We start from the raw sequence: 12696 nt of genomic DNA, 5'->3' as shown, positions 1-12696 counted from the left end.
AATTTCATTTCAAATTTTATAGAAAATACAAAATGTTCCATTACCTGACCATGCAAAACCTCTGTAATGCCTGTGGTAGTTTTTAAAATCAGTTGTTTTAGGCTATCAGCTTTTGAATATAATTTTTGCAATTCACCAATTTTTAGCCCTAGAAAAAGTTCTGGTTTTTCTACTGTATTTTTATTAAGTTTATTTATGCATTCTTTGTTAGTGGTGTCAGTGTGCTTAAGGTTAGGTTTAGTAAAATAATTGGATTCTAAAAAGGATCTTCTTCGCTCTCTATTTGAACCAGACAAAATTTCATCATCAACATAATTTTCTTCAGTGTCCAGGGTTAATTTATCTTGTGTCAGATCATGAAGTGAAGGTTGAGGTAAAGAAAATTCAGGTTCCTCTTCCACAACTGGAGAGATATTTTGTTGTTCCTTTGCTTTAAGGGCCCGGGCTTCTTTTAATTTTTGAATTTTCAGGGCATATTCATATTCCAGCTTTTGTAACCGTCTTTTCTCCATAGCAATTAGTTCTGCTGAATGCTTTCTTGGACTTGATACTGGAGAACTGTCCAGTCTCATCATTTTGTTTGGCTAAGGGAGAAAAATGATATAAATATTTTATATCACTGTGATTTTATAAACTTTTGGTAAAATAATTGTGCTATCCCCACCATACAATGCCAACATTACAAAACTAAATCAATATAGAGAATAAAACAGAGTTGAACATAAATAAGTAGCCAACAGTTTTGCCAGCTAATCTATGACTTATGAAAAAAACAAAGTCAAGACAAAATAAAAAAGCAGGCATCCAAAAATGTGGATGCCATTTAAAAACAAAGCTTTAATCTTAATCTGTTGGAATTTACGGTAAAGAGTTACTTGACATATACATCTTACTCTCAAAACTATCATAAAAACTTTCTGCTTTCCAAAAGTAAAACATTTCTATAAAAACCTCACCCCAAGGCGATCTTGTTCCAGCTTATGTTTTCCTATTTCTTTACTAGCCACTGCCTTTGCCCGAGCAAGCTCTTCTCCATATTTTAGAGTCAAAGCTTTCTTAATTGTAACACGCTGTTGAACTCTGTGAATCTGAAAATACAGAATAATCCTGAAAATGTAAATGAAAACCTTAAAGCAGGAAATTTCTTCTTCTCAAACACTGCAGCTTCAGAGCATTCGACTGAAAATAAAAATACTCCAATATTATTTCTCAATGAGAACTATAGGTTACACATATTTTGCTGGCTTTAGTATATGGAGGTTTCTTTGTCTTACAGAAAATTCAGCCTATAAAAATGTGTAGTGAATGGAAGACTACGGTATTTTAATTTAAAATAATTACTTGTTCCTGAAGCTTCTTCAAAAACATTCTGTTAACATTCAGAATTTTTTCAGTTGCTTGAAGCTGTTCAGTAAGTTTTGTAATCTTTGCTTCAGCATTTCTAACAGATTCTTTCTTCTTAGCTTCTTGCTGCACTAGATTCTTTAAAACAGATTCATCTTTCATCAAGAGAATCCTAAACAAGAAATAAGAAAATTCTTAATGTTTCCCTACAAGGGCAGACTGACACTGTCAGAATAAAAAAATTTTCAAAGTATTAGCATAATTTTTAAAACTGCATCTATGATGAGACACAGATAAGAATTTAAAGGGATGAATATTTTTATATTAATTACAAAGCTTTTTAAATTGATACTGCTATATTAATAACAGTAACTATGTGTCTGATTTTTTCAAAAAATATTTAAGCTTGAGGTAATGTGAATTACTATTGAAAACTTACAGTAAATATTCATGTTGAGCCAGGCGCAATGGGAGCCAATCTCCCCAGTTCAAGCGATTCTCCTGCCTCAACCTCCCAAGTAGTTAGGATTACAGGCATGCAATACCATGCCCAGCTAATTTTTTTTTGTATTTTTAGTAGATACGGGGTTTCACCAGTTGGCCAGGGTGGTATCGAACTCCTGATCTCAAGGGATCCACCCGCCTCGGCCTCCCAAAGTGCTGTGATTACAGGAGTGAGCCAACGAGTCTGGTTGGTGTTTTTATTTAAACATTAATTTCATTACTTTATGTAAATATGCCATTCAACAAAATGATAAAAACTCGACAGTTCGTAAAAGTTTAAGTGAGAAAATATATAATCCTATAGTATGCTTATTAATGACATACACCACAAATATATATTTCTCTACCACAGGAACAATTAGATATGTGAAGATAACGAGACTCACCTATGTTTTTTCAGTTTTGCTTCTGCATCTGTAACCTGCTTAGTAACCATTGCTATCCTACCAATACCATCAATTTCCACATCAGAGTTTGCTGGGGATGATGAACTTGTCTTCAGCTGATCTGATTTAATCAAACGCTGTTTCTCACGACTAAAATAATCAAAAAGGATATACACATTACACCCAAGAATAAACTTAAACTATTTTTAAAGTATATTCTATTTCATGCAGTAACAACATTAAGCACACCAACTAATAGTAAAGATAATGACTAATGTGCATGAGCCAAGTTAGCATTCAAAGTTGATAGTGGAGTTCCTCTCTTTGAGTGTTTTCATCTTTTTTCTGAGCTGGTTATGTCTCAGCACATCACTCTATTCAAGTCTATATATGACCATCCAGCTCCCTCTTCTGTGTGAGTTATAAAACATTAACTCTGTATCTTGGATAAAACTCACTTCCCAGTGCCAATAAACTCTATTAGAGAAGTTTTGAACACATCACATACCTTTAATGTTAATTAAATAAAATTACACTTACTTGGCAATCTCTTCCTTTAACAATCTATATTCAATCTTCTTTTCTTCAGGCAAAGCCTCGGGTGTTCGCAAAGGATCATTTTCTTTTTCAGATTTTGGAGGTACTTTTGGTTTTGAAGCTTGCTAAAAAAATACATTTGAAGTCAACTAGATCATCTGCTTTCAAAAATTCCCATACTAAGATTTATATTTTACATTGCAACCCAGTATATACTGAATTTATTTAGAAATACCTGAATGTCATCATTTTCTATTCTTTTTTCCTAAAACAATGCTGGTTGATAACTATTAAATTGTATACACCACCAAGGAGTCAAGATCTATAGTCTGAAAATCACCGAATTAAATCATAGCTAAACAAGTATTATAATAGGGAAAAAAGGATAAAAGTTGTATTTATTACATATTTTAATAAAAATTGTTTTCTGGTAACATAACACAATTCTAAAACAACAGTCTCCTCATTACACAGAACAATTATCCAACTAATGTTACTATTTTGAATAAGGGAATACTTAATACGAAACAAATAATGGCAACTTTTAATAGTAAAATCAATCTACATTGACACATGCTTCATTATATAAAGTCCTAATAGCACAAATACTTAAAATATTTCCACAAATCAATGTTATTAAACATCTATAACTCTATCGTTTAATTTTTCAGAAAAAAACTTTAATGACTGTCAACAGGTCATCTTTCTTTCCACCGTTAATTACTGTACTTACCTCAGCAGTTCGTCTTGCTTCTTTAATCATGGACTCTAATCCACCAAAAACACTATTTGTTGACTTGGAAGCCTCTCCATCAGATTCACTATCATCTGAATCATTTAGTGTTACAACCACTGATTTATGCTTTGGAAGCTGCAAAGACAATATATTTATTACTCGTGATAACAAAAGGATGTCATTTAACCTCTTTGAATTTCAATCCACAAAAATAATGGGCTCCAAGTAGACAGTCTATGGCTCCTTCTAGTTGCATTACATAATTCATTGTGTCCACCAATACTGGTTATATGCCAGAGACATAATATGTGGTCTATTCTTTAAGTCTTCCTATGCCATAATTACTCTCCTCATTAAAATTTTGTTTTCTCTAACTTTCTATATAAAGAACCATAATACGATTTCAATTAACTCTTTTAAAACTAAAGAAAAATTATTTTGTTAATTTTATGTAATAATTATCAAATTTCTGTACTTTGTGAATACATATAGAGGGTAAATTGCCAAAACTGGCTTATCTAACAGAGGCAAGATTTCAACTTGGCTTTGTTCTATTTATTTTCTTTGAGGTCATTAGAAAACTAGAAAGAAACTACCATTTCAACTGCCTTAATAAACATCATAATTTCTTCCATCATAGTGTAGTCATTGATTGGAAAACATACACAAAGTATACAAAGAGATGGAAGAAATAAACATACAATTTGTTAAAATTCTTACTCCAAACAAAGATAGAAAATCTGAATGAGCCAATTTCTATAGGAAAAAAGTTGAAAAGTACATCACTCTGATGAAGACAATACCTCCTCCAACACATTATCACCAAATTCTACCAGTTTTCAAGTGAAGGTGTTGCTCTTTTACCATTAACACATTAAAAAAATAAATTTTTTGCATTTATATGTGAATATATGTGTGTATATAAATAAACCAAGGCATAGGAAACAGGACAGCAAAACTTTATAGAAATTTCTCACAACTGTTTGAATAAAAGTAGCATTAAATTTTTGTTTTTACCGAGATCACAGTTCGTGGAAGACGAGGTCCTCTGTGAAACTTTGGATTCTGTATCCTAGGCTGAGACACTGTGTTAATACTGACTATTGATAGATTGCTTCTTGGCACAGGATGTGAATTGTTCAGAACTGGAGGTGAAGGTGGGTCACTATTACTGGATGTTTCCTATATAAGGAAGAGACACATATGAAACATTCCTAATAAAAATAAACTTCTGCCACCTTTAAAAATCTTGAGAATGTTAGAATTATCCCTACTTTGCTGAAAAGCTCAATGAATCCCAAGTAACCAGAAAAAAGTAGGACTACCCTAAGCTAAGCTCAAGAGCACCACCTAGAGGTTCAGGTACCTAAATTACCTCTGGCTTAAAAGCTCTTTTATTTGCTAGAGATTTAAGTAGCTCTTCTCGAAGCAGCATTTCTTCCTCCTCTTCTTCATCTGCAAAAGGTGGTTTTGGAGGCTGTTCTGGATCTTCAGGTGGAAGAGGTGGTAATGGTGGTAGAGGAGGTAGAGGTTCAAGAGAAACACACAAGCCTTCCACATAAGGCTGGCTCAAGGGTGGCAGAGACTATTTTTTTTAAAAAAGAAATAATTACAACACAAATTTTATCAACTCAAATGTTTATTTCTGCAGTAATATTAAACAAAAAAATAAACTTTATATTAAGATTTTAGCTGTAAGTATAGTAATCTAAGTATATGTTAACCTCAAAACAAACCCAGAAATCAATAACCACGAAGTGCTAATTTTGCAATTAAAAAAATCAACAATATTTGAAACATTTATTAACTTCAAGGAAAATTATAGAAAATTCTCTGTTCCCATTCTTACATCTATTTAGCATTCTAGAAGATATAGATATCAAACTATACAGGGTCTTTCCTTCTAGATGACTACCTGAAAGCAAGCAGAGATACTGAAACCCAAGACATAATATTTCAGTAAAAAATAAAAAGTAGCAATCAAGGGATTCTGCGAATAACAGTTCAGAGTACCAGAGATACCTAATTAAGTATCAAGAAGAATCACCACTACTCTCTTAAATGGCTTCTTAGAGAGTATCTGTAAAGGAAACTAATTTTACACAAATCCCTGAATTTGGGTATGTGTTTGCATCAAAGATCTTCCAGTATTTCTCTCCAAATTTAGTTCATTTATCCATTTCCCGAAAGAAAACATTACAACAAAGAAAATGTTTTTTCTCTCACCATTGGCTCTAACATTCCCCTCACCATATATGTTCTAGAAGGACACTAGACATCTTTCCTGAAACGGAAAGATTCCCTCTTACAATTACTAACAGATACTCAATTTGATCTTTAGGCCCTCTCAATCTAAAAATAACTTCAAAATTTTTAATGTGTGATCCCCTACTTCCTTTTCCTTTTATTGTTTTTATGTCTTTGTTTTGTTTTGTTTTGTTTTGTTTTTAGTGGGAAGATTGATACTTCTTTTAAGAAGACAGGGAAAAATAACTTCATAGGCAATGCTTTTCTTTTGCTGGATTGTCAAGTTAAAAATAACCATTTTTATGAAAAGAGGAGAAAGAAGAGTATTAACTTTTAGAAGCACCCTAACACATGTAAATCCCAATTCCTTAAAAAAGAGATAGTCCAAAACAGTAGATAACATGTTTTTGAATATATTTTCTAGATAGCTACTAGTTGAGAGTAAAGAGAAGAAGGAAACATGATAGGTACTGAAAAGTCAGCATGAAATTAAAAACTGGCTATGAAAAAAATCTACCAAATGGATAGCTTGCTGGTGTAATCACCTGTTTATTCTACATATTTCACTGCTATTAATTCTGATAAGCAATTCTGATTTTTTAAGCCCTCTTCAAACCTAACCATTCATTTGTTTCTAAAAACAAATTAGAAAAGATCAGACAAAATAATTTTCTTGGAAATCAACTATGACTTACAGAAACCTGAGGTGGTGGAGGCAAAGAAAGAGATGTGGCTGGAGAAAAATATCCCAATGAACATTCAGAGAAAAATGATGATTGCACTGGTGAAGGAGCTATAAAAAAAATTTTTGTTAAGAGTTTAGTAACAGAAATACGCCATCAGGAATATATTAAATTTATGTTATGTTTAAAGAAATACATCTAGGTGGAATGCAAATTAGACCTTATCAACCTCTGATAAAATCTTTAACCCTTATGAGTCCATCTACAGCCTTTTAAATTGTCGTATCATCATAAAGTCAGCCATTCACTTTAAACAATCAGTCCCTCAAAACTCTCACTTTGTTCCACTTTTAACCCAATGATGGTATCAGTGAAGACAGCAGGAAAGGCTAAAAGCATACTTTAAAAAACAAAAACACAAGCATACTTTTTAAGAAATAATGAAACAAAAAATTCCCCTGAATCCTGCCAAAATGCCTTAGCCAAAGGAAAACAATGATGTGGTGACTTCATTGTTCCCTTCTTGTGGAGCAAAAGAAAGTTGAGGAAATGGACTATATAAGCTGTGTAGAAAGCAAATAAAACTAGGAATAAGAAGAATTAATTAGTGTATTTAATAAGGTGCACATTTTTTCACATTTTAATTTAAAATAATTAAAATTGACGCATCTCAGCATTTTTCTTCCTTGGTGGCAGATAAAAATAACTGTGTATTTTATCGTCAATGACTTATTAGCCTCACTGAAATATAGCAGTTTCAAAGACTACTCTTACTACCCTATCCACTAACTATATAATCTTAGAAAACATCTCACATTTCTTCTTTATCCCAGGTCTCACAAGTAAATATAGATATTACTCACATGCCTTATATGGGGTTGACTTGAGGCCCAAAGGAGATCATCTGAATATACACTAATCTTTGGAACATTTTACACAACTCTGTGGATGTGGCTGCTGTGTCACCTTTGTGTCATTAGGTGGCAGAGAGAAGAGGCCATGTTTATTCAGTGTTCTGCCCCATGAACGTTTGAATGTTTAATAGTCTGACACTTGATGGTGCTCTTATTTTGTGGACTTAGCATGTTTTCCCTTCCTAGTTACTGGGAGAGAAGGTGGACCTAATGAGTGCAGTGGTCTCTGAGGAAAGTCCATCAGGCTACATTGTCCTCATCCAGATTTATCCAGTCCTGATTCACTGCCAGGTGCCAGAAGCAGCTTCTCAGAACTTTCTAACCTTTGTGTTGGGCTGGCCAATAGGGGGTCTGAAAGGATAGTGGGAAGGTAGAGGGTGCCCTCAGCAAGAGCAGCCTTCATTCATGAGTTTTAGAAACTAGTGGTAGGAAAGACAGAAGACCATTACGTACTGGTTCATGCTACCCACCATGTCAGGACCAACCAGGAGGACAAAGGACTAGGGAAGGGTTTGCTGGTGTTTGATTCAGTTAATAGTAGTAACAGTAGACACCTTTATTGTGCTCCTGATTTGGTGTCAAGATTTCTTGTTATTTACTTATTTTTGAGATGGCATCTAGCTCAGTGCCCAGGCTAGAGTGGAGTGGCATGATCTCAGCTCACTGCATCCTCCACCTTCTAGGTTCAAGTGATTCTCCTGCCTCAGGCGCTTGAGTAGGTGGGACTACAGGAGCAAGCCAACACTCCTGGCTAATTTTTGTATTTTTAGTAGAGATGGGGTTTCACCATGTTGCCCAGGCTGGTTTCAAACTGTTGACTTCAGGTGATCATCCCACCTCAGCCTCCCAAAGTGCTGGGATTACAGGTGTGAGCCACCACGTCCGGCCATTCTTGTTTTTAACACAGGAAAGAAGTTGACACAACCTGTAATTGGCTTACAGTGTGAGCACTGGCCAGAATGACCAGGTGGACGGGCCCCAGCCCAGATCAAGATGCAGAGACCAGAATGCAGGTCTAGCCCTGTGCCAGGTGGCTGGTTGGAAGAGAGATGCGGATACAGGCTCCACCTGCTCTAGGACCACCAGTGGTCCTCAAGGTGTTTGCAGCCTCAGAGCCTGGCTTTCCACAAGTCCACCCGCCCCCAAGGCCATGCAGCTGCAGTTCCTGCTCGGCTTTCATTACAGGGATGGACAGGCTGGCACTGGGACACCCACTGCCTCTGGTCCTGGCCTCTGCCTTGGTGGCACTGTGTGCTTCTGCTAGCCAGGGGCAGCTACTGGGACCACTCCATCATTTTAGTATTCTAATTTTTAAGTTATTCTGCCATTGTGGCATCCTGATGAAAAAAAAAATCTTTTGGCAATTTTTGAACTGCCTAACACCTAAGATCCTAAACTGGTTCTTCACTGTATTTGAATTATCTTGTTATTGTTTTTTTGTTCCCCTCTAAGGGAAAAACTCTATATGAAAAACATTTTTTTTTAAATATAGGATAAAGTGAATTAAAAGATTGTTTAATGCACATTTCTTCAAGTATAATATGTCTGTGTTGGCAAAATTTGAGAATAAAATGGAAAAAAACATATGTATCTGCAGTTAATGTGGCAAAAAATTAAAATTTGACAAAGCTGCATACCGAACATGTTCTCTATATAATGTTTTACAAGATCATTTAAAAAGCATAGATCATAAAGTTATTTTATAGAAACAGAGTATTAATAATATTGTCAATATTTGGGAATTACAATGAATCATCTCCAAGAATCTGAAAATAAGAAAATTCAAGATTGACAAAAGCAAACTAAATTATGATCTCAAAACATAATATAATGTAAGACTATCAAACACCAGCTTAAAACAACCTGAAAAATGAGCATTTTCATAAACACTAGCCAAATAACACATATTTCGTTTAGTCTCTAGATACACCAATGTAGGATTCTAGTTTTGATTTGGTCTCACCACGTGACTACAGGGAGAAATACACTGATCATGTGTTCTTCCAAATTCTCCAGTTCCTGGAATGCCAACTGCATTCCATTTTCGCCTCAGTATTATGTTTTAAATTATTTGTGAAGGAATAGGTCTTTCACAGCCAATCACCCCTGAACATCAACAAAATCAAGCCTCTAGCCCTCAACGTTAAGTCAGATTCTAGAGTATGAAACCTAAAGAAGAGTACATCCCTGACCAGTTCTAATCAGTCTTTCATGAGATGCCACTAGTATCACTTTCTACCTCAAAATTCCTAACAAATTATCACACTAGAAAGAGACCAGAAGCCAAATAGCAAAAAAGGTCTTTTGTTCTTTTTTTTTTTTTTTGAGACGGAGTTTCGCTCTTGATACCCAGGCTGGAGTGCAATGGCGCGATCTCAGCTCACCGCAACCTCCGCCTCCTGGGTTCAGGCAATTCTCCTGCCTCAGCCTCCTGAGTAGCTGGGATTACAGGCACGCGCCACCATGCCCAGCTAATTTTTTGTATTAGTAGAGACGGGGTTTCACCATGTTGACCAGGATGGTCTCGATCTCTTGACCTCGTGATCCACCCGCCTCGGCCTCCCAAAGTGCTGGGATTACAGGCTTGAGCCACCACGCCCGGCAGTCTTTTGTTCTCTAAAGCAGAAAGAATCTTGGATATAAAGATCAAAAGTTTGTTGTTTTTCTAAAAGTAGTGTTCTCATCTTTCCCATTCTTCACTTTTTATATTTTGAGACAAAATCTTGCTCTGTCACTCAGGCTGGAGTGCAGTGGTACTATGTCAGCTCACTGCAACTTCCTCCTGAGTTCAAGCAATTCTTATGCCTTAGCCTCCCAAGAAGCTGGGATTTCAGGCGCACACCACCACACCCAGCTAATTTTTGTATTTTTAGTAGAGACAAGGTTTCGCCATGTTGGCCAGGCTGGTCTCCAACTCCTGGCCTCAAGCAATCTGCCACCTCAGCATTCCAAAGTACCGGGATTACAGGAGTGAACCACTGCATTTGGCCCAATCTTCACTTTCTAGAGCAAATAATTAACAGAGTTTAAACAATTATTTACCTCTTTATTTAATTTACAGGCTATCTAGAAACACTCTGAAATAAAGGTTAATATTACTTACTTGAGGTTTGCTCTCTAAATATTTACAGCAACAAATAATGTCTATCATCATACAGTTCATCAGCAAATCTCAATTTCATTACACATTTCTTTCAAGGTTTTGAGTAGCGTAATGACCATTCTCTATTTAATACATGTAAATACACAAAGGTTTCAAGTTTGGGCTCATACCTGGAGAATTGGTTTCACTATCTGTATCCATAGCAACTTCTTCATAGTTATCATACTGATAAATGCCTCCTCCACTATCAGTAGGTTGCTTATCTAAGGATCGCCTCAGGTCAGGATCTGAAGACTAAGTATACAACATTTTTTTTTAGTTTCAAACCATTTTCTGTCTTAGGTCATATATCACAAAGGAACTGATAGTTATCTTCTGGGGAACAGTATCAAAAATCATGGTGATTGAGTTAGATGTGCCTATCACATCTTTGGGAAATTCCATTTAAATGACAGCTACACTGGTTGACATTTTATAACTGTATCACCAGATAGAAAATGGAATTTCCAAAGTACTAGCTATACAGATGAAATCCCTCATTGTTAGCTCAGCCACTAAATAATTAGCTCTCCCTGTATAAAAATTAGCTCTCCCTGTACAAACTCTTATACACTTATGACTTCTGCATGATTAAGAAACTAGAGGAATATATTCAAGTTTTATGTTATCAAGAATATATACAGAATATTTCCCAAAAAATTCAAAAACATTTAAATTATGAGTAAATGATACCTGAAAACTATAAATTCTGGCTAAATGTGTTTATCTATTGTATGTCGTTCTTTTTTGTGTTGTTCTTTTTTTAGTTCTATGTTTCACTCGGAGACAGTTTATAATAAACTAAAAACTAGCAAAACCTCTCGAGAAGGAGGTAAAGAGTAATGTGCATATAATACCATGTTTATCTCTAGAAAAAGATTCTATTGGCTGGGCGTGGTGGCTCACGCTGTCAGGAGTTCAAGGCCAGTCTGGTCAACATGGCAAACCCCCATCTGTACTAAAAATGCAAACAAATTAGCCAGGTGAGGTGGCGGACGCCTGTAATCCCAGCAACTCAGGAGGCTGAGGCAGGAGTATCGCTTGAACCCAGGAGATGGAGGTTGCAGTGAGCCGAGATAGTGCCACTGCACTCCAGCCTGGGAGACGAGCAAGATTCTGTCTCAAAAAAAAAAGAAGAAAAGTTCAATAGTTCAATGTATAAATATTTATAATATTCCTTGCTTAAGCAAATCTAATTCCACTTAAATAATTTACTCTTTAACATCTCTCTACTCTTCATTAATACATTCTCAAGTGTACTGCTTTTGGGTGGAGAGGGTAAAAGAAGGGAGAGAGAAAAAGAGATTATGAGTGTGTTCATATACAGAGTAAATGTTCAACAAATGCTTGACCACTAAATACAAAATAGCCACATGCACTAAGGTTATTACTATATGATTTAAAATTTATTAAAATAGTCCAGTCATGACACACTCCTAAATCTACATTACTAACAATGAAAAACTAATGAAATTCTACTCTTGCACTTAAGAAATAGCCATTTTCAGAATAAGTTTTCACCACAATTTAGTAATCCTACTTTCACCTAAACAGAAAATGATAAGCTAAAAGCAGTCTCTGTTTATCATAATTTTAGCCTTCATTTCTTCTACTTCTAATACCTACAACTACAAAAGACGCTTTCCCAATTATAACCTACCTTCCTTTTTTCCTTGAGTTATTTATATAATAAGCTCTCTTATTTGACTGAATCTATGAAATAAGACTTTAAGGACCCTTAAGAGTAATGTTTTGATTTTATATTTTTGCATTTCTTACTTTACTTCTTGATCTCCTCTTGCCACCAACCAATTTCATGAATCGATTGTATTGTTCTTCCTGATTTGAGAGATCTCGAATTTTTCTGATTTCTTCCTCTCTTTTCCGTCTCTCTTCTTCTTCAGCTTGTTTCCGCTGATCCTCTTCTTTCTGTCTTTCCTGTTCTTTTTGCTGTTGTAGTTTCTTCCATGCCTTTGTTTGCTGCTTCCTCAATGCTTGTTTAGCTTTAAATGAAAAATACATAAACATCAGTATCTATTAGGAGATAAAAGAAAAAGAGTCTTAAAAAATATTTTCATTATTGATTCATCAATGATGATGCTCCTCTTAAGTTGTTTATACAAGATTGTCCTCCATTTTAGGGCCCTATAATTCCCCAAACTCAAAATACTGAATTAAAATCTCAAAACTATACTTATACATG

General features: G+C 35.2%; 1 protein-coding gene and 1 non-coding gene across 2 annotated transcripts in view; one reads left to right on the top strand and one right to left on the bottom strand.

Moving 5' to 3' along the window:
* Positions 1-12696, bottom strand: part of ZFC3H1 (zinc finger C3H1-type containing) — a 55700-nt gene that overhangs the window by 23038 nt on the left and 19966 nt on the right. The window contains exons 5-15 of the mRNA XM_012441309.3: positions 12273-12496; positions 10625-10748; positions 6450-6547; positions 4883-5092; positions 4525-4689; positions 3505-3642; positions 2775-2896; positions 2235-2384; positions 1342-1516; positions 957-1088; positions 45-584 (exon numbers count right to left, since the gene is read on the bottom strand). Coding sequence (XP_012296732.2) covers positions 45-584; positions 957-1088; positions 1342-1516; positions 2235-2384; positions 2775-2896; positions 3505-3642; positions 4525-4689; positions 4883-5092; positions 6450-6547; positions 10625-10748; positions 12273-12496 — 2078 coding nt within the window. The remainder of the gene's footprint in view (positions 1-44; positions 585-956; positions 1089-1341; positions 1517-2234; positions 2385-2774; positions 2897-3504; positions 3643-4524; positions 4690-4882; positions 5093-6449; positions 6548-10624; positions 10749-12272; positions 12497-12696) is intronic.
* LOC135275536 (small nucleolar RNA SNORA17) lies at positions 7369-7491 on the top strand. The gene has a single exon (XR_010343158.1). It is a non-coding gene; the product is annotated as a small nucleolar RNA SNORA17 (small nucleolar RNA).

This window comes from Aotus nancymaae, unplaced genomic scaffold (assembly GCF_030222135.1).
Source record: "Aotus nancymaae isolate 86718 unplaced genomic scaffold, 86718_ANA_hifiasm-v0.15.2.pri h1tg000016l, whole genome shotgun sequence".
NCBI classification, from domain to species: domain Eukaryota; kingdom Metazoa; phylum Chordata; class Mammalia; order Primates; family Aotidae; genus Aotus; species Aotus nancymaae.
This window is presented reverse-complemented; position numbering and strand designations above follow the sequence as displayed.